Source organism: Sarcophilus harrisii, chromosome 2, assembly GCF_902635505.1.
Source record: "Sarcophilus harrisii chromosome 2, mSarHar1.11, whole genome shotgun sequence".
NCBI classification, from domain to species: Eukaryota; Metazoa; Chordata; class Mammalia; order Dasyuromorphia; family Dasyuridae; genus Sarcophilus; species Sarcophilus harrisii.
The window spans coordinates 565,095,291-565,122,118 of record NC_045427.1 but is presented as its reverse complement, the minus strand read 5'-3'; the positions used below and the strand labels follow the sequence as shown (position 1 = coordinate 565,122,118).

The following is a 26,828-nucleotide window of genomic DNA, read 5'->3' as shown; positions in this document are numbered from 1 at the left end:
TCCCATTCTTCTGTTTCCTGGCCCATCTCTTCTCCTTCCTTTCCCTGTCCCATTCTTCTGTTTCCTGGCCCACCTCTTCTTCTCCTCCCTTTCCCCGTCCCATTCTTCTGTTACCCAGCCCACCTCTTCTTCTCCTTCCTTTCCCTGTCCCATTCTTCTGTTTCCTGGCCCACCTCTTCTTCTCCTTCCTTTCCCTGTCCCATTCTTCTGTTTCCTGGCCCATCTCTCTTCAGGCTTTTTATTGATGGAGACCGGACCAAAGCACCTGATGTGAGGGAGCATCTACTGTTCAGCTCCAGCCTGGCAGATGAGTTTAAAGTCCAAGTGCTTCCTTATAAATCCATTTTGACTGAGCTCAAGACCATCTGCAGTGGCCTCTCCCCGAAGGACAAAGTGTGGATCAGTGATAAAGCCAGCTATGCTGTGACCGAGGCCATTCCCAAGGTGGGTGCCACTTGCTCCTCATCCTGGCTCTCCCAGTGGGCTCAGGTTGCTGACCCCTAGTAATTCCTGTCGGAACTGAGCCCATTGTCTGTTTCCACCTACTGTCCAGTCATCAATTTCTTTGGAAATTGCTGTCAGATCAGAATGTCGGTTTTGCCCAATTTCTCTAGAACAAATTAGATTTGAGAGAAAGGAGAGGAAGAACTTGGAAGCCTGAGCATATGACAACCCCTTCTCTTCTCTCCCTCACCCCCTTCTGCTCTTGCAGCAAAAAGCTTCTGTTTAGGAATAGGGAAATACAACAAACCCTGCAGAAATAATAGGGGAAAGCATTTACTTGCAAGCAAACCTTTTCCTTTGAAATGAACCAGGGTCCAGAGGAGCGATGTGTCGCGCTCCTGAGCTGTGGAGAATTCTGAGTCAACAAAGGCTTTATGCTGTTTGTGGGCTAAATGGGCAGAGTATTAGAGCTTGAGCCATAAGAATTCTGGAGGTCCATTCAGTAGACCTTCAGCTAGAAGAAATATTGCAATACCAGCCCTACTAACTAGAAAGGCATTGCAAAAGTCTAGGTTAAAAGTGATGAAGATCTTGTAGGTAGGAAGGTCATTATGGTATGAGTAAAGAGAAGATGATGGGGGAGAGAAATCTCGTGGAGGTTGAATGGATGAGACTTAACAACTAGTTGGATGTAGAAGAGAAAGAATAGAAGAGTTGTGGATAACTTGAAGAGGAATGAGTTTACAGGAAAAGGTAATGAGTTCCATTTTGGACATAATTTGTTTGAGAAGTTTATGGGACTTCTAGGAGTTGTTGTCGAGCAAGCAGTTGTTAATGTAGGAACTGAGTGAATGAAATGAATAAACAGATAAGCATTTAGCTGAATCATCTGAATAAAAAAGGAACCTGATTAGGTCCTTGGGAGAAAGCACAGGAAGAGAAAAGTAGGGAATCCTGGGTAGTTTCCTGGAGAGTGCTCACCCATGGTGGGTTGAAACTTAAATGTTGATCTTACAAAGGAGATTGGGAAGATGAGGCAGGTAGGAAGATAACCTCAGAGCAGTCTCACAAATACCTAAAGAGGAGAGACTATTCAGAAAGCGGGAATGAGCAATACTGTCAAATTTTGGAGAGGTATAAAAGGATGAAATCTGGAAAAAGGCATTTGAATTGATGAGTAATGAGATCATTGGAGTCTTTGGGGAGAAGGATAATAAAAGGGCAAGAACTGAGAGGGAGATTAGAAAGTGGAGGCACAGAGTGTTGTTTTTTCCCCCTAGGACTTTGACTGTGAAGGGGGGGAGGGCCAAATCAGTTTTTTAAGGATGGGAGAGAAGTTGAGCATGTTTGAAAGCAGAAGGAAAGGCATCAGTTAAGGATTGAAGATTGGGTCAAGGGATAAGATTGGGTACCCAAAATGAGATATTGGTAGTAGAAGAATTACCTCATCCTCTGGAGCAAGAGAAGGGTATACGGAATGCCACTGAGGCGATTTGTAATGGAAGATTGGGAGGAGAAGGAGCTAATGAAGGATGACTTTCTCCCCCTCCTTTTTCAGTGAAGTTTGAGGCCAATGGTTTTGCTTGAGAGGGAGTAAGGAATGGAAATGGTGTCTTTGAGGAGAGGATTATAACACTCACTTGTGTTTAATAGAGGTCAAGAGAGAGTTGATCAGAAAGAGTGATTGAAATGTAACAGCAAGGACCCAGAGAGACTAGAAAACATAAATTTGCAGTAATTAAGTGCTTCCTTCTACTAGTGCTTAATAGCATAGAAGCAGAAATAAAGAATGTAGAAGGAAAGTAATCAGAGGTTTGGAGAGGGAGGAGAAGGAAGAGGATATTGAGGCAGGAGATTGTTTCAAAGGCTCAGGATATTGTAAAACAGTGTGGTAGAGGAAGGAGGAACCTTGAAAAAGCACTTTATTGTCTAGACCTATAGTTTTTTTCTAAAAATTTTTTTTGTTATGGCATGTGTTATGCTTTTGATCCCTTTTGTGCCCATTAGAATATTTTTTCCTGTTGTAATAGTGACACCTACTGTGCCAACTAAATATCTCATTTCACTCTAATATTTTAGAACTCTTCCTATCATTTCTTTTTGGTGGGAAAAAAAAGAATAATGATTCAAGTTTGATATCATCAGTTAGTTTTTTGTATTCCTTGTCCCACTTGGTACATGGGTGATATGGCATGCATATGGGATATGAGATAGATAATTCTTTCAGTCTTATATAGCATTTTGAGTGATAAAAAAGAAGTGTCAGTTTTGTAAAATTACACCAATTGATGGAAGGTGTAATGAACTGGCATTTGAGAAACCTGGTTCTTATTTTGTTTGTTTTAATTTTAAAATTCATTTTGTTTTATTAATTTATTTAGTTTTATTTTGGATAAGCCCTCAAAGTGAGGGTATGGAGTTAGGTGATTTTTGAAGACCTTAAAATGTTTGAAGTACTAATGTTCTGTGATTATAATTTATTTTGGGAAATGTAAAGATGGAAATTTAATTCTTTTCATAATTGACATAGGCCTAATTTTTAAATTTCCCCATAATTATTATGGTCTGTTCTCAATAATTAATATCTGATATAGTTCATCAATCATAGTGTCATTCCTGGGAAAGAAAGGGCAAGTAATAGTAGTCCTTGCTGGCAAGTCCCCTGACACTGGGTTCCTAAAACTAGGGAGAGAATTTTGTTCTGTGCATTGATAAAAAGGCTCACAGTGCTAGAGAAATAAATATTAGATGTAGTTTTTCATTGAACTGATCATCATGGAGATCTTTTGGATACTTAGATAGACTGTTACAACCAGAAATCCAGCAAAATTTGCTAGAGTTTTAGCAGTTTTAGGGTAAAAACATCTCTGTATCTCGAATGGAATGTAAATTTTTTGAAGGAGATGATTTCTTTCTTTTTTTTTTTTTTTTTTGTAGTTCTGTATTACTAGCATAGTTAGCAGTTACTTACATGTCTGTTGATAGATCAGTTAAGGAGGGATCAAGTCAGATTTTTCAGAATTGGAAGTGATTTTGTCAGTCATCTGTTTCAAACTGTTTATCAAAGGAATCCCCACTATCAGATACTCAGTAAAGCATTCATTTGAACTTTAAGTACTTTCACTGAGATGGAATTAACTCTCTCCTGAGAAAGTCTGTTTCGTCTTCAGATAGCTCTGGTAAAGGTTTTATTAACTAACATCAAATTTAAATTTGCCTTTTTTAATACCCATCCACTCCTCTAGTTTACATTTTGGGGTCAAGTAGAATAAATCTATTCCTTCTTCCACATGCCAGCTTTTAGTACTTGAAAGTAGTTATGGTTCCCCTTAGCTTACTTTTTTTAAGGCTAAACACCCCCAATTCCTTCATTGATTATTTCATAGAGCATGGGCCCATGGGCCCCTTCACCTTCTGATTGTTCTTCTTTGGGTATTCTCTAGCTTTTTAAAATTCTTCTTAAACTGGGGCATTCAGAACTGAACCCAGGAGTCAAGGCATGTGGTTTGGTCAACAAGGTAGAATGTAAAACTATCCTATCCCCATTCCTGGAAGTTATGCTTCTCAAAGTACAGCACAAGAACATTCTTTTTTTTTTTTTTTTTTTTTTTTTTAAATTACTATATCACATTGTTAATCATATTGAATTTGCAGTCTATTAAGACTACAGATTTTTTTTTCAGATGAACTGTTGTCTGGCTCAATGCTTCCCCTTTTCTTATTCTTCTAATGTTGATTTCTTAAATTCAAATAAGTTTCCATTTAGCGCCACTAAATTTCATCTTATTAGGTTTGGCTCAGTTTTGTAGCCCATCAAGAACTTTTTGGATCCTGACTGTCATGCTATGTTTTGGCTCCCCTTCCTAGATTTGTTTCATCTGAAAGTTTGAAAAGAATACTATCTGTGTTTTTAACCCAGTCATAGATAGAAATGTTAAACAGTTCAGGCCAAAGGACAGCTCTCTCTGGTTTACCTTACTGGAGACCCCTTTTCAATCTGACATCAAATTATCAGTGATTCCTCTGTGAATCTGGCTATTCAGTGAGTCTGGAATCCATTTGATTGTATGGTTATGTAGCCCACATTCTTCTATTTTTTTCCATAAGAATAGTATGAGCTATTTTGTCAAATACTTTGCTGAAACCTAGATAAACTGTGTTACATATTATCTTGCTATACCAGTTTAGGAACCTGGTCAAAAAAAAAAAAAAAAAAAAAAGGAAATGACAATAGTCCGGTGTGACCTGTTTTTGATGGAATTCACTGTTTCTTTTTCTTGATGTTTACTAATCATATCTTTTATATACATGCATGTATTTTGTTGCATAATATTCATGTCTGAATATATGCCTCCTGCTCTCCCCCATTTCCAGCAAGCTATCTTTTTTTTAGACAAAGATTTAAAAAGAAAGAGGAAAAAGTATTTAGCAAAACCAACCTACATATTGATGATGACTGACAGTATATGCAACATTCCATGCTCAATAGTCCTTTACTTCTCCAAACAAAAGGGGAGGAAGAGCTGCATTTTCCAACCTTTATCCAGGGACAAGCTTGATTAGGATAATTACACCAATTTTTGGTTGCTAGTTCTTTGTGTGTGCGTGCACGCGCGCACATACACATTATTGCTGATGGGAATATTTTGGTGCATATAGGACTCTTCTTTGTGTTTCCCTTTCCATTAAGCATTAAAAAAATGCTTCTGAGTTAAAAGTTTTAGATAGCTTAGTAATGTTTTAAAGCATAATTTTAATTTGATTTCTAGAGTGGTTGGACCAATTCACAGTATTAGTATGCACATTTTCTCACAGTCATTCCAATATTGATTAGCTTCTTTTTTCCATTTTTGCCAATTTGTTGTATATTATAAGTAATTTGAAGCAGTTTTTCATAGAATTATTAGTAGTTTGGGGGCAGATAGGTGGCGTAGTGGATAGAGTGCTGAGCCTGGAGACAGGAAGACCTAAGTTCAGATGGCCTTGGATACTTAGGTGTGAGAGCCCGGACAAGTCACTTAACCTGATTTGTCTCAATTTCTTTATTTATAAAATGAATTAGAGAAGGAAATGGCAAATCACTCTAGTGGCTTTAACAAGAAAACCCCAAATGAGATCATTAAGAATTGGACATGACTGAAATAACTAAACAAGAAAGTTTTATGATAGGTGGAAATAAAATAACTGAGGAAACGTTTGATCTTCTGAGCATATTGATTTATTAAGCAATGCATAGCACTTGCCTAGGGAATTAGGACTATGCCACTTTCTTAGGTCAGGACTGGACCCCAATATAGGGAGAGATAAACTTTTTATACATTAAAAAGAATCAAATAAGACCAATTTATTAAAAGGAAACAATCAGGATATAACATTAGGTAATCTGATTTCTAATTGGAGGAGCTGGACATGGGACATGGGAGAATGAATAGGTACAATTTTATGAAATCAGAAAAGGAGATGTTTAACTCTCCCCATGTGTCTGTAAACAATCAAAGGAAAATGGAAATAATAACTGACCAATATGGGGCCAGTTTTCAGATAAGACATATGAGTTGCTTGAGATGTACAATTATACTTATTTCATCAGTCTTTGGATCTGACCGTGTTTCTTGCCTATGAAACCCAAGTTGAGTCTCCAAAAAGGAGGTAGAGGTGGTTTAGTTGCCCAGCTACATAAGACTAAGTTCAAACAAAATAATACTTTTTCTCCCAATTCCCACAATTGAATAACACTTTCTCATAAGCCAGAATCTAGACTAGGCCTATAATTGAATATAAAGAGAATTAACTCTAGAATTGAATCACAAAATGGAGTCAGTGCAGTTCATTCAATTCCCACAATTAATCACTTGCTGTCCTAATCCCCTCAATTCCTTCAGTTTGAAATTCTTTTGAGAATTATATGTTCCCAGAGGCTAGCCATCTTTTTAAATAATGTATCCTAGAAATTTCTTAGACTTTGAAGTCAAACTCCTTAATTTTTAGTTTGTAGATTTTATTGTCTTCTCTTTTGAAAATCGAGACCATATTCTGGCTTTTTGTACCATTTTTTGTTTTCCATGATCTTTCATCTGTCAATTTCTGTGGTTCAGCAGTCATATAATGCCAATTTTCTCCCCTTTTAGTCCCCCAGAATTTAAGAGATATATTTCATTTGGTTCTTATGATCTGATTCATTAAGAGAAACTAGTTGTTTCCTTACTATTTATCCTGGATATCAACTTTCTTTTGTCTGTTTTTATTCTGAATATTCTGTCCCATCCAAAGGTCATTCTCTTTGACACAGAAAAGAGAAGCCATATAAGAATTAAGTAGTTGTACCTTCTTTCTCTCTCCATTATCAGTTATCATAGTTCCATCTACCCTCAAGAAAATCCCTTCTGTGAACATAGGACTATGCCACACTTTTTATCCAGTCCATTGTCCACTTTTCATTTTATCTTCCATACACATTTTTTGGAAAAGCAAACTTGGTTGGTATGTTTTATTTGCATTAGTATCTTCAGATATTACTTCTTTTTCATCTTCTATCACAAACAGGAGAGTTTATGAATCCTGAAGTTTTTATCATTTCCATCCCAGAAACCATCTCCTTCCTTTATAAATCAGACAAATTCAAATCCCCTCTCTAGGATCCTCCACCTTTTGAAGGATGAAATTTTTGTTAAGTCACATTTAAAAATTGTTATTACTGCTTTTGGCAGAGAAAGAATATTATCCAGCAGAGTTTGGAAAATTGAAGTCTCTCATTGTAACCCTCTCATGCCCCTATGTTAGACTTGTAAATTTGTTTCTTAAACTTCTTATGGTTTCTCTCTGTTTGGCCTGTGGTATATTAGGGATAAGGTTAGGGATTGAACCTGTGTGTCAGGAACTTCTGGATGATGGCACACCTTCTACTAGTGCAGCTCAGCAACTTCTTCTAATTTCCAGTTTTGGAGAATTATTTTGAATTTTTGAATGTTGAAAGATTAAGTCATTTGCTTAGTGTCATATAGCCAGAATGTGTCAGAAGAAGGATTTGGGCCCAAGTGTTCTGGTTTTAGTGCTAACTGTATTTGTTATGCCACGTTGATTCTTCTATGGTAAAAATCACATCAATTTAATCTGCTACTGACCTTTACCCAAATGTTCTCCCTTTGCTTTCCCTTTTTCCTGGTCTTCCTTTTAGGAGTATATCTCAGAATTGGAAGGACCTTAGACATCATCTCCTTCAATATCTTCCCCAGTGCAGGAATTGCTTCCATGGCGTCTTTCACTGAATCCAGTCTTCCTTGTTAGTGTCTCTTTATTTTGCTTTATTTTTGTCTTATGAACAAAAGACTAGTCACTCACTTGCATTATGAACAAAAGACCAGTGTCTCCTATTAGTGTTAGAGCAATAGTCTTTTGTAACTACAAAGAGCAAAAATTGTGGCCCTTACTTAGCAAGGGGTTCTTCACAAAAGTGGTTCTTTAGAGCCTGACTGTGCTCACCAGAAGTCACTATCAATGTCCTATCTGTCTGACAAGGATGGGTTCTAACCAAATGGTGCTTTCTGCTGTAGGAACACCGCTGCTGCATGCCATATACCCCGATATGCATCTCAAAAGCTGTGAAGAACTCCACAGAGTCAGAAGGCATGAGGAGAGCCCATGTGAGTACAAGTTTAAGATGTGTTTCCTGGCCCGCAAGAGAGGTTTTTCCCCTTAGATTTTGCAATCTCTGGATTGATCCTGAGCCCTGAGTCAGCAAGACCTTATTAGAGATAGTCTGTGGCTCGCCTGCTGTTCCATTATTGCCACGGTCCATGTTGGTCCGGTGTATGAAATCGTTCCTTTTCCTGTTTGCCTTGTTTGTAGCAGAGATGGCTAGGGAGCAGGGGAGATTTGGGGTTCTAGTGGCCCTTTTCTATAGAACTGTGGTTGCTCTACTCCTCTAGAATACTGAAAAATGAGGTGGGCTCTACATGTTCAGGCATGAGTTTTTTGGCACTGTTATATTCTCATTAGTTACCCAGTATGCCTCAAGGAAAGCTGGGATTTCCCCTTTCTTCTCTCTCTTTCTAAATCTCAGCATCAATTATACATCTGTTTTTATAATTCTTTGTATAGATCAAAGATGCTGTCGCCCTCTGTGAACTCTTTAACTGGCTGGAGAAAGAGGTTAGTTTTTTGTTTTTTTTTCTTTTTCTTTATCTTTCCAGCAACATATTTTTATATAGCCCATGATGAATCTGTGTTTGAACATCTGTGAATCTGGAATTCTCTTCCTGTTTTCTAAAAAGGATTTCAATCCAGGGCAGAATCCTGCCTGTTTGTTGTACCAGGATTGGTCCTGGTGATGGGACATTACCAAAAAAAACAACACTTTTCTTGCAATTTGAATATTTTATTAAGGGGTTTCAGGCAAGCAGATGTGTGAGGAGAGATAAAGGAGAGAAAATATATTCTTGGCTAGTCATTTTTCCTTGGAAAGGAGTTGCCTTGGACCATTATGTTGGCCCTTGTATAATCCTTATTTCCATGTATTTTTTCAAAGTGAAGCCCAAAGATTTGTTACCATTTTTGTTAATTATGTATTTTTAAATTTAGCTGTCCATTTATATAGTAGTTAAGATTGCAGGTAGCTAATTAAGCATGGAAAGAGCCCTGAATTTGGAGCAAGAAGACCTGAATTTGAGTCTTAGCATTTAGAATGTGAGCTCCATGAGAACAGGGACTGTTTTTGCCTTTCTTTGTAATGCCGGGCACAAAGTAAACACTTAATCAATTCTTAGTTACTGACACTGCTCATTCACTAGTTATGTGATCTCAGACAATTCCTAAAAACCCTCCGAGCTTCTTTTCTCAATTGAATTTTCAAGATTATAATCCCTGTACTTCCTTACACAAAATTGTTTTGAAAATTAAAGAAATAAAATACATGAAAATGCTTTGAAAAGCATTAAGTCCCATAATAAATATGTGTGGATGCTTTCATGAGCTGAGATTTCATTGGTGTGAATATGCTCTCTTCTGATACAAACCATACCTTCCCCATCCCTTAAGCAGACTGTTTCATGAGTTGACATGATCAGAAACATCAGTCTCATGATGAACACCATATTTAGCTAGGCTCAGTTGTGAATGGTGATTTGTCATTGGATCCATACTTGAAACCTTTCCATATTGGTAGGGCCTATAAAATAACTTGTTCTGCTGATATAACCTAGAACCTATTACATCCTACTTGATGAGGATAGGATTTTAATTGGAAATAATTAGTATTATATATTTTTCAGAAAAATGCACTAGTGAAAATTAAGATTGGAACGTGTGAGGTGGGACTCTAGTGATTTAATTCTAGGATTCTTGACCTAAGGTCCTTGAACTTGTTTAAAAAAATATTTTTTTGGATAACTATTTTGAAATAATTGATTTCCTTTATCATCCTATATAATATATATATATATGTGCATATATATGTATGTGTGCGTATGTATATATAACATATATGTTTATATATACATACACACACATACACACATATATTTAAAAATATTATTTTGAGAAAGGGCTTGGGGGCTTCACCAAGCTTCCAAATGTGCCCAGAACACAAAAACCAGTTAACCTCTGATTTACAGCTAGGCCCTGATTAGTGAGAATAACAAAGCCTCTGAACTAGCTATGTTGTTTATATTGTGTGTTTCCACTGGGCTGGAACCAATTACCACATTATTCTTAATTATAACTTCAAATAAGGAAATTAAAAAATATACAGTCATTTCAGGGGATTGATTCATTATTCTTACTACTTGGCACTTAACTGTAGTCTAATCCGTACATTTCACAAATGAAAGTGAAACTTAGAGAGTTTGGGGAGTGATTTACTCTTGGTCACCAGCTAATTTGGTTGAATCAGAATTAGAATCCAAGTCTTTTGGCTCCCAGTCCAGAGCTTTGTTCTATCATGCTGAAGATATATTTCAGTTCAAGCAATTTAGGTAAATTAGATACTTTAAAAATCATGCACACACTGAACTGAAGAGGGCATATGCTGGATCTTTTAGAGCTGCATCTATCTGCAATCTAAGGCTTTAGAATGAATTAATAAGCCTTTAGCTTGCCCTCTTCCTATGTGTGCAAGATAATTAAATTAAGTTTTAATTTTCCAGCTGATTTACTCTCTACTTCCTTGTCAGGTTCCCAAAGGCAGTGTGACAGAGATCTCCGCAGCAGACAAGGCAGAAGAATTTCGTAGGTGAGAAATTCCAGTGTTTTGGGCATCCTCTCACCTCCTGTTGGCTTCTGGGATGGGCAGAGCGAGAGGCTGTCGGCTGTGTGGAACATACGTTATGAAATGGGTTAAAGGCAGTTAGTCCCTTAGGGACATGTAAGGGACTAGCTGGGGTTGACTGAATGTTTCTGTTTCAGGCAACAGGCCGATTTTGTGGACCTCAGCTTTCCAACGATTTCCAGCACTGGACCCAATGGCGCCATCATTCACTACTCGTAAGGGATATGGAGGAGCCTGCCAGTGGCCTTCTTGCTGCTTCCATAGAGGAGTCTGATCAGGGGAGAAAAGTTACTTTGTGGGAGGCTGTTAGTGCCGTGTTAGATTTTCATCCAGTGTTGTGAGAGTAGGGGAAATACATGACTCCCTCCTTATGCCTATCCTGTTGAGTGGGGAGGGAAGGCTCTTGTTATGACTGATAAGTCCATTGCCTTTTAATCCCTGGGTATAAATGGTAGCGTGGGCAGGGCACTGACTGGAACCAGAGGACTTGAATTCAGGACCCGTCTCTGACCCTACCTCTGTGACACTGGGTAATTCTCTTCATCTCCCCGAGTCCTTTATCTCTCAAGTGAGGGATGGACTCATAGCTTCTGAGGCACCTTCCCCTTCTAAATCTGTGATCTGTTGGCCCCAAATTGAACAGAGTTGCCCAATATTTTGGAGGACCCAGGAGCTTTTTTGAAGGCATTTTATGAGCCTACAAACCCTCCCTGGAAGGACAATATGTCAATGCACTAATTTCAAATGATCATATACTTGATACAAATTTGATTTAATTCAATACCCATTCAATTCAACAGTCATTTATTAAGTATCCACTATAGTCCTAGCACTTGGGTACTGGGAGAGATATGGAGATGCCTAAGATACAGTTTCTACTCTTTAGAAACTTAGTCTTCTGGAGTGTGATAAGATGCATCCGTAGATACTGATAATCTAATGGTCTGAGGAAGAAAAGGCCCTCTCAGAAACAGGGGCCTTGCTTACAGACTTCCTTTTGCTTGCTAGTCCCAGACCATTCTCTTTCTTTTCTTTTTTAGTGACTTTTGTTTTATATCACAGCCACTTCTGGTTAGCCATCCCATAATTATGACGGGATTATTCCATTACTATAATATAACATTAATTTCATCCATTAATTATTATATATACATTTCTTATTAAAATGAAATAACATTTGTAAAAGAGCTTAACACAATTCCTGGCCCATAGTAGGTACTTAGTAAATCCTTATTCTTTCCCTTGCTTCTCACCCACCTCAGCTACATAAATTATCCTTATTTGTAATGAAAAACCACTAATTAAGTAAAACAACTCACCCAGTGATTTTCTCTGACAACATAATGATGTCCAACTCTTCATGGCTTCATTGGTGATCCTAGCATGCCAATACTGTCTACAGGATTTCTCGGCAAAGATACTGGAGTGCTTTGCTATTTTCTTCTCTGGTGGATTAAGGCAAACAGAATTGTCCAGGGTCATACAGCTAGTGAGTGAGACTGGATTTGAACTCAGAAGTTCACGCCTCCAGAATCTATAGATTCCATTGAGCCACCTACCTCTTCTAGGTCAGTGTAGTAGTAGTAGTAGTAGTAATAGTAGTAGATTAGAAATGGTAGCCTGGGTGTTTTTTCTTCTCTTTATGGAAAAGTGTAATATCACATTAGTGGTTTGTTCATTCCCTGAGAAAATGATATTTTCAGATTCATTGTATTTCCTTAGTACATATTTAGGCATCAGTATATATATATATATACACATACATACATATATATAAATATATATTATATATGTATACATACACATACATACATATACACACACACATATATATATATATATACACATACACACACACATATATATATATATATATATATATAATTTTTTTGGAATTCTGGTTAGACGATATGAAACGTAACAGTTAAATTGCCCTCATCTCTTCCCCCCCAAAAAACCAAAAGGAAACCAAACCAAACAGCAACCTTTAAAAACTAAGTTTCATTTTCAAATTCAACTTAGATTGTAAATTTTCCTAACAGACATGATCTGAAAATTAAGTTTAATTGTAATGGACTATTACAGTGACTTTAGAATTCTGCATCATTCCACACTTTTATGATATTGCCACTGTGGCAGTGACATGGATGCTGGTAACTTCCCCCCCCCCCCATATCTCAGTTCTGTTTTATCAATGTGTTCTGTGATTCCATTGTTTACCATTGTGTGACATGCACACACACACACACACACACACACACATTTAGAAAAATGAACAGTGCTTGCTTTGTGATCTTGGAAAGAAAAATATGTTTTAAGTGTTGAGGACTGAGAATGGGGGTGTGTGGTAACATTGAGCTAAGGAGAAAATAAAGATCATTCAGAACCTTGGATTTCTGATGATGGACCCACCAGAAATTATCCTTATCTGCTCAGATAAGGATAATGTGGAGAAGCAATACTGGGTGACTGGAATTATACTAAGAAATCTAGAATATTGTTTTTCTTGATGCTGAAGGCAAAGCAAGTACAACCTACTAAAATTCCAATCACTAAATACTTGAGCAAATATAATATTGTCCAGAAATTTGCCTGGCTCTATGAGTGAACTAAAGATGTATAATACATGTGATTGGGATGGTATAGTCTAGGAGGGGGGAGGTGTTGATTCTCCAGTTGATAAGATAAGAATAGCTAGAATAATTAACTTTTATTTACTTTCTTAGGCCAGTCCCAGAGACGAATAGAACATTATCCCTGAATGAAGTATACCTTATAGACTCAGGAGCCCAGTACAAGTAAGTGACTTGGGAAATCTGAGTCCAATAATAGCAGTCCAATAATACTCAATATCTGAGTCCAATAAAAATAGCAAAGGGGACATTTGTAACCCAGTTACCTAACTCCAGCTGAATTCCCTTTCTCCATTTTGTATTTCCTTCCAATGGAGTCACTTCCATGACTTATCCCTTTCCCTTGAAATGTCACAGTTGTGTTTCTATTCCCACAAAGGACAGTTTGATAGAAATATTAGTCATCAACAAGAGGCTATTATGTTCATAAACAACCAAGTTTCTAGAACTGTTTGAAACTTCTTGGGCTCAGCCCATAAATAATAGGCAACAGCTGACCTGGGACCCTTGGAAAATGAGAAGGGATACTTTCCAACGTTTAAAGGGCTCATTCTTGTGACTGTTATATATACAGTAAACCTCCATGCTGAACCTCTAGAAGACAGTTTGATGAAATTTGAGTCAGCTCTCATGTGTGAGGATGTGAGAGAGGGAGGGAGAGCATGTGAATAAATTAAAGAGCATATGTTTGTGTGACTAAGTACTGGTGATTTGAGATACACCCCTGAGCAGTAACTTTTAATGCTTCATTCCAAATGAAATGGGGGTTAATGATAATGGAAAACTTAATTAAAAAAACATCCCTTTATCCTGTTAGAAAACACAGTTTTCCGGTTGAATTAATGGCCTAGCTATTAGTAATAATATCCTTATGATTGAAGGTTTAGGGCTGGCACAAGCAATGTTATAGGTAATTGGTTCTCTCAGCACATAAAGTTGTGTTTTATACATCATATGTGAAGGGGGAGGGAGACAGTAGGTCTTGGTACTTATTTTAGGATTGCTACTACCTGAGCGTGTAGCTTTGGGCAAATTATTTTTATGCTCTTAAGAGTCTCATTTGTCCTCATTTTAAAAGTCCTCATTTAAAATGTTATCTCCAAGGTCTTCTTTTATCTCTTTTATCTGCTTTCAGGCACTTAGGCTCTCTCCTGCATGCTTACCACTATTTTGTAGGTTGAGGCATTAATCCTCCAGTCCCTGTTCACCTTGGCTAGTCTCAGCTGGGATATTTGCATTCTGTCTACTACAGGATGCAAACTTCTCTCACTTTTTTTCTCATAATGAATATTTATTAGTTAGATTATAAATTAAAAACCATAAAGAGACAGCAAGAAAGATCTACAGACATTAGGGATGGGATCTAGCTAGTTAGGGCCACAGAGTATTCCAACACAGCTTCTCTCTCATTAATGGCATCTTCTACCAAACCATTGATTTGTCTCAGGCCAGGAAGTATATTTCAGGATGCTGCTTGAGCTCATTCCCATGTTGGGTACATTTGTAGATAGAGTGCCTTTCCTCTTCCTTTTCAACAAAGGCTTGGATTGACTTGCTTTTTTGTCTTTCCTTTTGGAAAGGGATGGAACAACGGATGTGACACGAACTATGCACTTTGGGACCCCGTCAGCATATGAAAAGGTAAGTCCTTCCAGGATATAGTGACAACAAATTTAAAAAGCAGTTCTGATTTTTTTTTTTTTTTAAACAAGGAGCAATACTTTTTCATTTATGAAAGGAATTCTGGAAATAGTAAAATTATATGTAGATCAATGAAATAGTTTACCATGAAGTCAGGATTATCAACTTTATGAGGTTGTTTGATTATTAAAGCTCAGAATATTTGCAGAAATTTCAAAGGTATTTTCTTAAGGTCAAGGTGACAAAGATTCTGTTTTGTTTCACTTTGACATGAATCATTGAGAACAAGGTTCTTCTAGGGATGGATTCTTCTTTCCTCACAGTTGACTTTTTAAACTGAGTATTGAAATTTTCTGGCTTTTCTTTGCAAAATTTTGTATTATTTTAATGATGCAGTTTTGTTTTTACATCACATTTCCGAGTATATCTGTCCTCCACTCAACCAGCCTTCCCTCATAATAAAGATTGGAGGAGGGAAAAAAAAGAGAGAAGCTGGAAATGTACTGTTTATGTTCATAGTACTCTATTTGCAAAGAAAGGAAGGAAGTGCATTTTCTTATCTCTTTTTAGCCAAGTGGGTTTGATTTTGGAAATGTCTTTGGTCCAGAATTCAGATCTGTCTTCCTGGATGAGTCGTATACCACAATTTGTAGAGAAGCACTATTGTGTTTCTGACAAAAACATGTGCTTTCCTAGACCATGATGAAAAGGCAGGGTGGGATTCTCCCAGAAATTGGGTTCACAAAATAGAGTATAGGAGGAGATAGTAAGGGAAACAAGCATTTATTAGGTACTTGTTGTATTGCAGACACTAAGCTAAATGCTTTAGAAATGTTATTTCATTTGAACTGACTTCCTGAATTGACTTTTCTTGTTTCTTGCCTCTTTCCCGGTTTCATTTTGAAAATTGCCACTTGGGAAAGAACTTTGGATTGAATTCTGGATGTGGCTTTATAAAGTGAGGGGTCACTTTTTGGAGGCAATGCAAAATCACTGAACTAAGAGGAGACATGAGCTCAAGCTTGGTCTCAGGAAAAAGATGAGAAAATGCACTTCCATTTTTACAGAAATGGGTGGGATTCTATGAGAATGGAACATTGCATGTGCTTAGCAGACTTGGTTGATAATCTGGGCTGATTTTTCCTGCCTCTTACTCTTTATTACAAGGTCTAGGTGATAGAGTAGGGGAGGGGAATAGGATATATTTAGAAATAAAGTAAATTATTACAAGATATAATTAAAAATTTTTTAAAGGATGACTTGATTTCTAATCTTGGTTCTACTACTTGATAACTATGGCAAGTCATTTCTCAAATGGAAAAGGGGACTGAAAGCTGATCTAATACAATGATTTTATCATACCTCTTGATCTCAGAGTTTTGTTGTGAGAGTCAATTGAAAATATTGAAATATAATATGCTTTTGTTATCTCTGGAACATTTCTTTTGTAAGTTCATTTTTAAAGGGATTCTTGAAAATCACTTTGATGACCTAGGGCTCCCCTTTTCCTTTTTCTTGTGGTTTTCTGCATGATATCATAACTGTCCATAATCAGAGAACATGAAGGAGCTTGTTCTTTCTCTTCATTCCTGCCTGTAGCTGATGCCCTGGGCTCTGATTCCTCATTATGCTTTCTGCTTTGTAGGAATGCTTTACGTATGTCCTCAAGGGCCACATAGCTGTGAGTGCTGCCATTTTCCCAACTGGAACCAAAGGTAAATGATTATGCCTGCCATTAAGCATGGACTTTGAAGGCTTTTTCTTCTGGTGGGATCATGGGACAGATCAATGAATGGTTTTTCACAGTACCAACAAGTAATGGATTCTCTTAAGTTCAAATAGAAAAGGCTGTCCTTTATTGGGCAGGAGCATGTTTTAAGTGCTCTCTTAACTGTAAGATACATTAAAAGATGTAAGTTCAGATCTGGCCCTGACACTGTGTCAGGGGAACTCACTTAATCTCCCTGAGTCCTAACTCTTTCCACTATACCATGCTGAATTAATTAATTTGGGGGTAAAAAGAAATCAGAAAGAAAAATGGTATTGTGATGATTTTATATTGTTGTTTACAGGTGTTATGTGATATGATGGAGGCAGAGTGGTGTTATAGTGAAAGGGTACTGGATTTTGAGTTTGGAAATCTAGAGTAGTCAAGTCTTGACTTTCACTGGGTAGCTGTAGGATCTCAGCAAATCACTGAATCTTTATAGGCTCTGTTTCCTTCATCTGACAAGAGAATGGTGTTTGTATTATTATGTAGCTCTATGCACAGTGCCTGGCATATAGTGCTTAATAAATCCTTGACTGATTGATAGATACTAGCTGCTTCTAGGATTGTTGGGAAGATTAGATAAATGCTCTTAAATTCAGAAAACTTAGGTTCAGATCACAGCTTGATGAGAGCTATTCATGAGTGTGACTACTTGGGAGCTTAGTTTTCTCATCTGAAAAGGGGAAGAAAATTCTTGTTCACTGGTTTGGAAAAAGCAAAGCATTTAGAAACCATAAAATGCTAAGTACTATATTGTAAATATGAACTATTGTTTTGTAGCCAATTTTTTTCATTTAATTTTTATTTTATTTTTTCTCATTTACATATAAACAGACATTTTAAACATTCCTTTTAAAAAATCTTAAGTTCCAAATTCTCTTCCTTCTCCCTTGCTTGAGAAGGCAAGCAATTTGATATAGATGATACATGTGAACCATTTTTATATTAGCCATGTTATAGCAAATGTATTGTTTTAAAAAATACGTTTTTACATTAAAATGTTTTGTCTTACTGTCACATTCATTTCTTATCTCTCCTTTTCTCAATCCTGTCTCTCTGCCCCCACCCCAAACTTAACTTACTTTTTGGCAGAAAGAAATATTTGAAAATATTTTTATTGAAAAAAAAAAGTTGAAATATCTGATAGTGTGACTATGTCAAACATTGTATAACATCATTGTTATAGTAGGCCCCTGACCCTTTTGAAACAAGGAGGGAAGTGTTTGCTTCAGTATCTGTTCTGGGACCATCTTTGCTTTTACAGTTTCTCAAGTAAATCATCCTTTTCATTCTTTCTCTTGTTTATATTGCAAACATTCATTAAACCTCCACTGTGTTGTACTAGGAGAGATCAATAGGACATAATGCCTCTGTTCATGGAGTTTATAATCTGATATTTTTTATTATTATAATTATATTCTTATATTATTATTATTATATTTATTATATATATTATATATATTATATTATATATATTATTATAATTATAATCTGATAAGGGAATATAAGGACATACATAATTTAATATAAAGAAGAAAAAGAAAAGCACAAAGGAAAAAATATTTTTTATTATTATAATTATATTCTTATATTCTTATTATTATATTATATTATATTATATTATATTATATTATATATATTATTATAATTATAATCTGATAAGGGAATATAAGGACATACATAATTTAATATAAAGAAGAAAAAGAAAAGCACAAAGGAAAAAAAAATACCAAGTACTATGAAAAGTCTAATCATTTTGAAATAGGAGATCTGAAAAAAGTTTTATGGAGCAGGGAGGGTTTGAGTTAGGTTGAGATAGACCTTAAAAGACAACTAAAGTTAATAGGTGGAGATATTATTTTGTTACATGAGTATTACTACTTTGGAGGGTGGGAAAAGGGATTCAAAAATTATATTCCTGCTTATATTTTATACATGGTATAAAGTATGCAGTGTTATAATAATTATAATTCATAAATAACTCTGGTTTGCATAGGATTTTTAGCTTTCTTTATACCCAGTGATATTTGTGCATATTGTATTCTGGTTGGCAGATGAGGAAATTGAGGTTGAGAGGTTAGAGTGACTTATCACATGGCTAGTTAGGGAGCAGATCTGGACTAGACTCCAGATCTCTGTGTAACAATTCTTTCCACTCTCATCTTGCCTCTCACTGGAGACTTGCTTTTATGTTATAACTGAAAGGATTCCTTCTGATTCCTCAGGGCACCTCCTTGATTCCTTTGCTCGTTCTGCCTTATGGGACTCTGGCCTGGATTACCTTCATGGGACAGGCCATGGTGTGGGCTCCTTCCTGAATGTTCATGAGGGTCCTTGTGGCATCAGTTATAAAACTTTCTCGGATGAGCCTCTGGAGGCCGGCATGATTGTAACCGATGGTAAGTAATGTGTCTCTCTCCCTCTGTGTTAAGAGTATTTGTGGGATGAATCATAAGCCAGAGCAAGGAGGAGGGCAGTTCCCCATTTCCCCCCAGAGGTCAGTTTACAATTACACTGGTTTGGTACTTGAGTCAAAAAGCTGAGGATGGGAGAAGGAGGAGGGCGTGATACGCTCAACTATCACAGAGATGATTGAACCTGTTGAGTTCTGTTTTCTCAAATGGGCCTCAGAATTCTTGGAACAGACTCTGCCTGAGGACTGTTGATTCTGCAGGTCAGCTCTAGGTAATTGTCTTGTGTCTCTCCAGAACCTGGATATTATGAAGATGGATCTTTTGGAATCCGGATTGAGAATGTTGTACTAGTGGTTTCAACAAAGACCAAGGCAAGTTTACTTGTAAACCTCTCCTGTTCCCTTTCAACCCCCCAGTCCTTTGAGAAAGTCTAAAGCCTTTCATAATATCAGAATCCTGAAGAGAAGACATGCTTTTGTGTGTGTTTGAACTGGGAGCATCTTAGTGATTGAGCTTTTCCCTGAAATTTGCTGCCTTTTGGCACATCCTTCAGATTCAGCTTCTTCTTTGTAAAATTCTAGAAATTGGAGACTTTGCTGCTCAAAGTGTGTGAAGATGGGCCTGGCATGTGACTACAATGATGAGGGTTCTGTTAAACCTGCTATCACATGCTTGCAGATTTATTTATTCGCACTGTCCATGTGTCAGGGCCTAGCCTGACAGGTAGGAGTTAGTCCTGTTTTCAGTACCCATGTTATGAAGGGATTTATGTGTATTAAGGAGGCTTGATTCAAGGACTTGTTTAGTCCTAGGAGTTTGATGATACTTCTGGAAAATGTCACATTGCAGGGAGGGGGTCTCTTCAATCCCCTGTTCTAAATTTGAGCTGTTTTTCTTATCCTCACTAAAAATGGGAATTGGCTTACAACACATTTCTTCTTGGTCACATCTAATCTGAGCTGAGCCTGCTGAAGCGTCCTCGTGATGTTGTTTATAGAAAGTACATCATGATAGTGGCATCTGGTTTAAAGGATTAAAAGTTCCTGTTTCCTTCCTTCCTTCCTTCCCTACACAGTATAACTTCAATAACCGGGGAAGCTTGACTTTTGAGCCCCTGACATTGGTTCCGATACAGACCAAAATGATAGATGTGAATTTGCTGACACAGAAAGAGGTAAGATCAAGGGCATTGGGAGTTATGGGTGTGGATACTTTCTCATTCTCTTCTCTTCCCATTTTTAATTGAGGGGGGGAAATCTTCACTTTCCAAATCTGAATATCTTTGATTATGCAAGGGCAGGCATTTAAAGAGTATTGTAAAAAACAAAACAAGACAAACCAAAACACCCAGCTGGTATTTAGTAGATCTGCTAGTTGTATTGCAGACTCATTGTGTGACCTTTGAAATTTCATTTTTTCTTTTGGCTTAATTTCCCCCTGTAAAATGACATAGTTGGACCAGATGACTTCTGTGATCTCCAGGGGACATTATCTGATTCTCGTTTGTATGGCGGGCTATACAGATGAATATACTGTGGCTTCATTAGTTTCCCTGTATATAGGACTGGCAGCTTGTGGTTTGTGAAACACAGAGAAAATGCAGTACCGAGGACTTTTACTGTACTGCTGACTCTGCTAATGAGGAGACAAACTGTTAATAGTTGTAGGCGTATTTGTACAGAGTCTATGCCCACATGGTGACAAATTTGACATTCCTGTTTTGGATTTGATTCTCACTTATCAAGCCCAGAAGAATCAAAATACTTTGTCATCTTAGCATGGGATGAGCAGGCAGGATAGGAGCACTAAACAAGGTGCTGGTACCTGGAGCAGCACTTGATGGCTGCGATGGCACAGTAGTCAGGAGGTCCAGAGACTGAGTCCTGAGCGAAATTCGGGAAGAGTTCGATGGATATGAAGGTCAGAGCAAGGGAGGAAGTAGCTAGTGTCTGGACATGCAGAACCCTGCAGGTCATGGCAAGTACTAGGTAAAAAGTTGGGCAGATAAAACAGGAGCCGAGGGATCCTAGAGTGGGTGGTCAAAAGTCTCAGCAAATAGTTAATAATAGTGACTTTTTGCCTTGAAGCTTGCATGTGAATGCTGTTAAAGCTCTATACTTTACTATAGTTAGTCTAGGGCTTTGTGGGCCAACAAATGTACTTACTAAATGGGCCAGGCATTGTCCTAAGCACTGGGGTATTCGAAGGAGCAGAAAGAAGTAAAGTCCTTGCCCTTGAAGAGCTGACACCCCTGGAAGGAAGACAACACATAAAGGAAAGAGGGTGGTGTGGGATGGGATAAGGTGAGTGTGGTCTGGAGAGGAATGAAGGTAGGACTGGCTTGGGCAGCTTCTTTAATGGAAGTTCTGGGAGGAGCCAGAGGGCAAAACATCCTTCCAATGGATGAATTCCAGGACTGGAGGGAACTTGCAGGATGAAGGAGTGTCTGGGACATGGTAGAGGGACATGCTGAATGTAGCTTGGAGAGGAAAATAAGGACATTTAGCAAGAGGGGAATAAAGGATGGAGAAAAGCAATTCCAGTCATCTTTCCTTAATGAATGAGGTGTACTGTCATGTAGAAAACATGGTATTGGAGCCTTTGGCTATAATAATATACTTTCTGTCTGTCCTTTTCCCCGGACTGTCTGACTTTGAAGCCTTTTGTGCTTGCTTTGCTGAGGTAAGGGGGGTGGAAAGCATGACTGTGGGAGCCAGCCTTTCCTCTCTGTGACGGACTTGCCATTGATCATCCCCAGAATTGTAATGGCTCCTGTGTCATTGGACTGCTCTGTGGTGTGTCTTGGGATAAGGGTGAGATGTGCAAGGAAATGATACTTTTAGAACTGACCAGACCTTGTGGCCCTTCAGGTATACCAGATCTTCCTGTCTCCCTCCTTCCTCTGCCCAAGGGCTCGCTCCATGGTCCTGTCAGTGCAGAGCTATGAAGGCTGGCTTCCACACATTGAGCCCCTGCTTCCTCATTCACATGTGTGGAGAGCCAGGTTGGCCTTAGACTTGGAATCAGGTAACTTGAGTTCAAATCCTGCCTCAGAGACTTAATCTCTGTGTGATCCCTGGCAAGCCAGTTGACTGCTCTCAACTCAGTTTTCTCATCTATCAAAATGAAAGTTAGAGTAATCGCTAATTATTTATGTAGTGGTTTAAGGTTTGCAAAACACTTTAAAATATCTCACCCTAGGAGGTGGCTGTTATTTTTATTTCCATTTTACAAATGGGGAAACTGAGGCATATAAATGTTAAGTAATTTGCCCAAGGTTATACAGCTAGTGAGTATCTGAGCTATAGTAATTGAATTGACCATCTTGGCATATGAGCTAAATCAGGTAACTGATAGTTCTCAAATTCGTTGGTGAGTTAGGGAGATGTTGACCCCAAGCATGTGAAGACTTCCCCTGGTGAAGTGGGCCGGTGAGAAGAGTGTGTTTCAGCGGCCACGAAGGCGGCTGCAGCAGCTGCTGGGGAGTGCCCAGAGCGTGGCCAGCCATCAGAGATGCCCAGGGCATCCACTGCATCCTGGGCCATCCCCCGTTTCTTGACTCCTGCCTTGGACTTTGATGACTCTGATGACTTTGTGCAACTCTGCCTCACTTAAATCCAGTTCAGACAGTCAAGATACCACCACAGCAGCAATAACAATTATAATGTGTCTCAGGGATGGGTTTGACCTCAGGTGCTCTTGATCCCAGGTTTGGTGCTGTGTGCAGCTAATAATAATAGCCCTTATCTCATTAGATTGTGGTGAGGATCAAATGAGATTACGTATGTATCGTATATTTTTTAAAACCTTAAATCAAAGTTCGCAGTTCTCATTACTGTGTGCTCGCCGGAGGTAGGGCCCATGTGGAGGCTCCACTGCCCCGGCTTGTGCTTTCTCTCCTCAGATGCCTGATTTCTTCACCTCCAGTTTGCTAACACTTGCTCTTTCCTTTTGTGAAGGACTTAACCTTTTCTTAGGGACTTTCTCCTGACCCCTTGTGCCCAAAAGCTCAGGGCCTTTGTCCGCAGTAGGTGCTCAGGTATAAATTTACTGGATATAGGAGTGAATAAATTTCTCTCTTTGTCTCTGTCATTTTTTTTTCAGTGTGACTGGCTCAACAATTATCACAAAACCTGCAGGGAAGTGATTGGGAAGGAACTGCAGAAGCAGGGGCGACAGGAAGCCCTGGAGTGGCTCATCAAAGAAACAAACCCGATTTCCATACGGCACTAACGCCACTTGATTTTTTTTTTTTTTTTAATTTGCTTTTGGGAATGAAGTAAATATGACACATTCCTGACACCTTTCGACCTCCCCTTTCCTCCCCCTGCTTCCTTTTCTCTGACTCCAAGAAGAACTGAAAATCTTCTTTGATTGCCATTTGGAAAAACACTTGTTCTTTTTTTTTTTTTTTTTAAAGAAATTGTCGAGAATAAGCCAAGAGTAAAAGCACCACACCATGAGTACAGGTGCCTCAAAACCAAACACATGGTCAGGGTTGCCCGCAGGAAGGCCCTGCGCGCTGGCTGGTCACCATGAAACAATCACTGCTCTTTGACAGGATCCGGTTCCAGGTTCCAGGTGCTAGCATGTTTTTAATGATAACTGCAATGCTCATGAAGATATATTTATGATCAGTGAATAAAAAATAGCAAAACTCACCATCGTCTCTGTTCTTTTCTCACCATTCTCACTGGGGTGCCATTTCCTTATCAGTTCATACAAACTATTTTTGGTATGGCCTTCCAGCAAAGGTCTCGGTGTAGGAAGTCACCATGGAGGAAAACTCGGGCTACCACCATTCATTTATTTATTCACTCAATGTGTTGTCCCTTCTTAGATTACATAATATCTTGATGTTCACTCTTGCAATCCTGGAAGTGCTTAGCTTTTGGGGTAGCTAGTGGATTTGAAGGGAAATTACTAGTAAAACACCACGATTGATTGCTCCCTATTTATCGATTAGGAGTAGGGTCGGTCCAAGCCACCAGGAGAAATGGCAGCAGAGCAGATCCATGACTGATCATGGGATGGTGTGGTCCTAATTTGGATTAAGTGTCCCCCGAATTACATTCAGCCCGACTTCTTTTCCCAAAGATCACCAAATCCTCCGTAGCCTAGAAGAAGTGTTAGCCATCTCAAGCCTAGATTATGTTTGAAACCTCTCCAAGAAAGAAACGAATATACGTTTTACAGTAGCATTATAATTGTTGATCCATCAAAGATCAAATGTTAGATGGCCTTGTTTCAAAATTGCTCTCTCAAGTCTAGGTTTTGCAGGCCCATGGCCATTTTCTGCTTGAATGGTTTGAAGTGTATTCATTGTATTATTCTTTTGTTACCCTCTTCCCCCCAACTCCCTCACTCAAGGCCTTAGCTTTTCCTAGGAGACTCAAGCAATTGCCTGTGATGTTTTTCAGTTTTTACTCTCTCAGGATCTGGGAATAGTGAAATGCAGCCGACTTTCAGTTTAAACAGACTGTAACTCAAGTGTAACGGTAACTCCAATATTTATCCAGCAGGCTATTGAACCTGTCACTTCACAAGGAAACCTTCAGAGTGAAGTTTGATTTAATTGGATCAGGCCAAGAAAACAAAAAGTGTTCAGGTATTGCTGCCTGTCGGGAGCTTCCTGCCAGAGGCCTACGTCAGCTTGGCATTTTGGACTAAGAGAAATAAACTGGGCAAGATGGCCCCATAAAGATTGAGGACAAAAATAAAACTGTAATGTGCAGGAGCTCAGAGGGAAGATTGGGTGATAAAAATATAGCTCATATAAGATGTTCTTTCTCAGTTTTATATAAATAATAAAAATATTTGGTCAGAGAAAAGGCATTGGATCTAAGCAGGAGCCTAACCCAAAGTTGTATTTTAGCCTCAATTTATCCTTCCAGTGAAATTACATTGATAAGGCAGGAAGATCAGCAAGAAGAGAGATGAATGTAGGTCCTTACCTTAAATGTCCCAAAGATTGAATTCATCTGAGAGCATTGTTAGCTGATCAAAGACAATAAGATTTGTGTCTTCAAAGGAAAACGTGCTCCCTCAACATCAATAAAACTACAGTTACATGAAGGGATGTAAAAAGTAATTACAGCATCACTAGTTCAGTAGTACTTTATTAAAGATCACTTTTCCACATTCATTTGGAGGTAGTAGCAAGTATTAGTCTGAAAAGTGGGACTATCAGTCCAATCATCTAGATGCTCAAAGGATGAAAATTTTTTAAAAATTAGGTTGTAATCTCTAGCCAAAAGAATGATTTTGGTTACCATGTTTCCTGTGCTTAGTTTCCCGATCCCACAAAGAGGAACCACTGGATAGCTAAACAAAACAGAAGTCAAGATCAGGTCCTTAATGCTCTCCAAGTAGGAGCTATGTAATGTTACTGGTGTTGCTTTTTTGTTTTTCCTCTCTGTCTCTCTCTCTGTCTCTCTCTCTCTCTCTCTTTCCTCCCTCCCTCCCTCCTTCTTTCTCTTCCACTCTCTCTCCCTCCTTTTCCTTTCTCTCTGTCTCTGCCTCTTTTTTCCATCTCTCTCTTCTCTCCCTCCCTCTGCTATGCTAGGATTTTATACCTAGAAAATGGTATTTTAAGTTATAGACAGTGCTTTGTTTTCCAAGGCAAAATAATTTGTATCCTAATGGATATGATTGAGTCCATCTGATCCCATGAATTCCCTCTATACCAGTGAGAGTGATCAGCTCTTTGTCTAAATGAATCATGCTCATTTCTCTCAATACTTTCACAGTCTTTTTATTCCCTGGATTCCATGTGTAAGAGTTAGAGAGCTGGCTTAGGGTGAACAGAGAATTGGCCTTGAAGCCATGAAGGCTTGGGTTTGAGTAATGACTGATAATGAAGGCTGTGGACAATTCACTTAATCTCTTGGTGTTCTAGGGAATTTTGGCCCTATGTTGGGAGAGATTATTTCCTTACCTGGGAGATCCCCGTACCAAAGAAACCATAGATTTCTGCTGTTATCCTTCTTCAATTATCCAGTTACCATTCCTTGTGTAATATCCAACACAGGTTCCCTCTCTTCCATGAGACCTCTATCCATGACTCTTTTGGCCTGAAGTGATCACTATTTAAATTTTCATATATCTCCTGAACTAGAAGAACAGAAATCTTATATCAAAATGTTCAGCACAAGTGTGGCGCACATGGTTTTTTTTTTTAAATAAACATTGAATGAATGAATGCCCATGCTAGGGGAAGTTGGCAAAGTATCCTTGTGGAATCAAAAAGAAGAGGTTGTCTGTCTTATTTTGAGACTCCTTTCTTTCCTCTTATTGCCAGCAATGTAACCCAGATTGTGAAGGATTTTCCCTAGAGGTAACAGGGAGCCATTGAAATTTTTTTTAAATAGAAAACTAAAGTGGTCAGACATCTATACATATAGATTCATAAAGTCTATCATTGCTACTTTTTCTTCAGTAAACAATCCAGATATTCCATAGTAATTTTTTTTTTGCTGATAATTTTAATGATATGGTTGAAATTATTTTAAACAAAACAATTTTTGCAAACAAAAATGGCTGCTTTAAATTGGAAGAAAAAACTGGATTTTGGAAAATAACCAATTACGTGAAAGAAAATTTATTTTTAAATTGGTTTGTCTACCCTAGCTACTTTGTGTAAATATTCCCACACTGCACATAAA

At 38.1% G+C, this 26,828-nt stretch overlaps 1 protein-coding gene across 7 annotated transcripts in view; it reads left to right on the top strand.

Annotated features, from left to right (window-relative positions):
- XPNPEP1 (X-prolyl aminopeptidase 1) overlaps nucleotides 1-23,826 on the top strand; it is a 64,220-nt gene extending 40,394 nt beyond the window's left edge. For all 7 annotated transcript variants that reach the window (XM_031955816.1, XM_031955819.1, XM_031955815.1 and 4 more), the window contains 12 exons: nucleotides 234-444; nucleotides 7,995-8,084; nucleotides 8,542-8,592; nucleotides 10,611-10,669; nucleotides 10,843-10,920; nucleotides 13,432-13,503; nucleotides 14,919-14,979; nucleotides 16,625-16,694; nucleotides 18,976-19,149; nucleotides 19,459-19,535; nucleotides 20,240-20,338; nucleotides 23,269-23,826. In XM_031955816.1, coding sequence (XP_031811676.1) covers nucleotides 234-444; nucleotides 7,995-8,084; nucleotides 8,542-8,592; nucleotides 10,611-10,669; nucleotides 10,843-10,920; nucleotides 13,432-13,503; nucleotides 14,919-14,979; nucleotides 16,625-16,694; nucleotides 18,976-19,149; nucleotides 19,459-19,535; nucleotides 20,240-20,338; nucleotides 23,269-23,397 — 1,171 coding nt within the window. In that variant the 3' untranslated portion in view covers nucleotides 23,398-23,826. The remainder of the gene's footprint in view (nucleotides 1-233; nucleotides 445-7,994; nucleotides 8,085-8,541; nucleotides 8,593-10,610; nucleotides 10,670-10,842; nucleotides 10,921-13,431; nucleotides 13,504-14,918; nucleotides 14,980-16,624; nucleotides 16,695-18,975; nucleotides 19,150-19,458; nucleotides 19,536-20,239; nucleotides 20,339-23,268) is intronic.
- The last annotated feature ends 3,002 nt before the right edge of the window (nucleotides 23,827-26,828 follow it).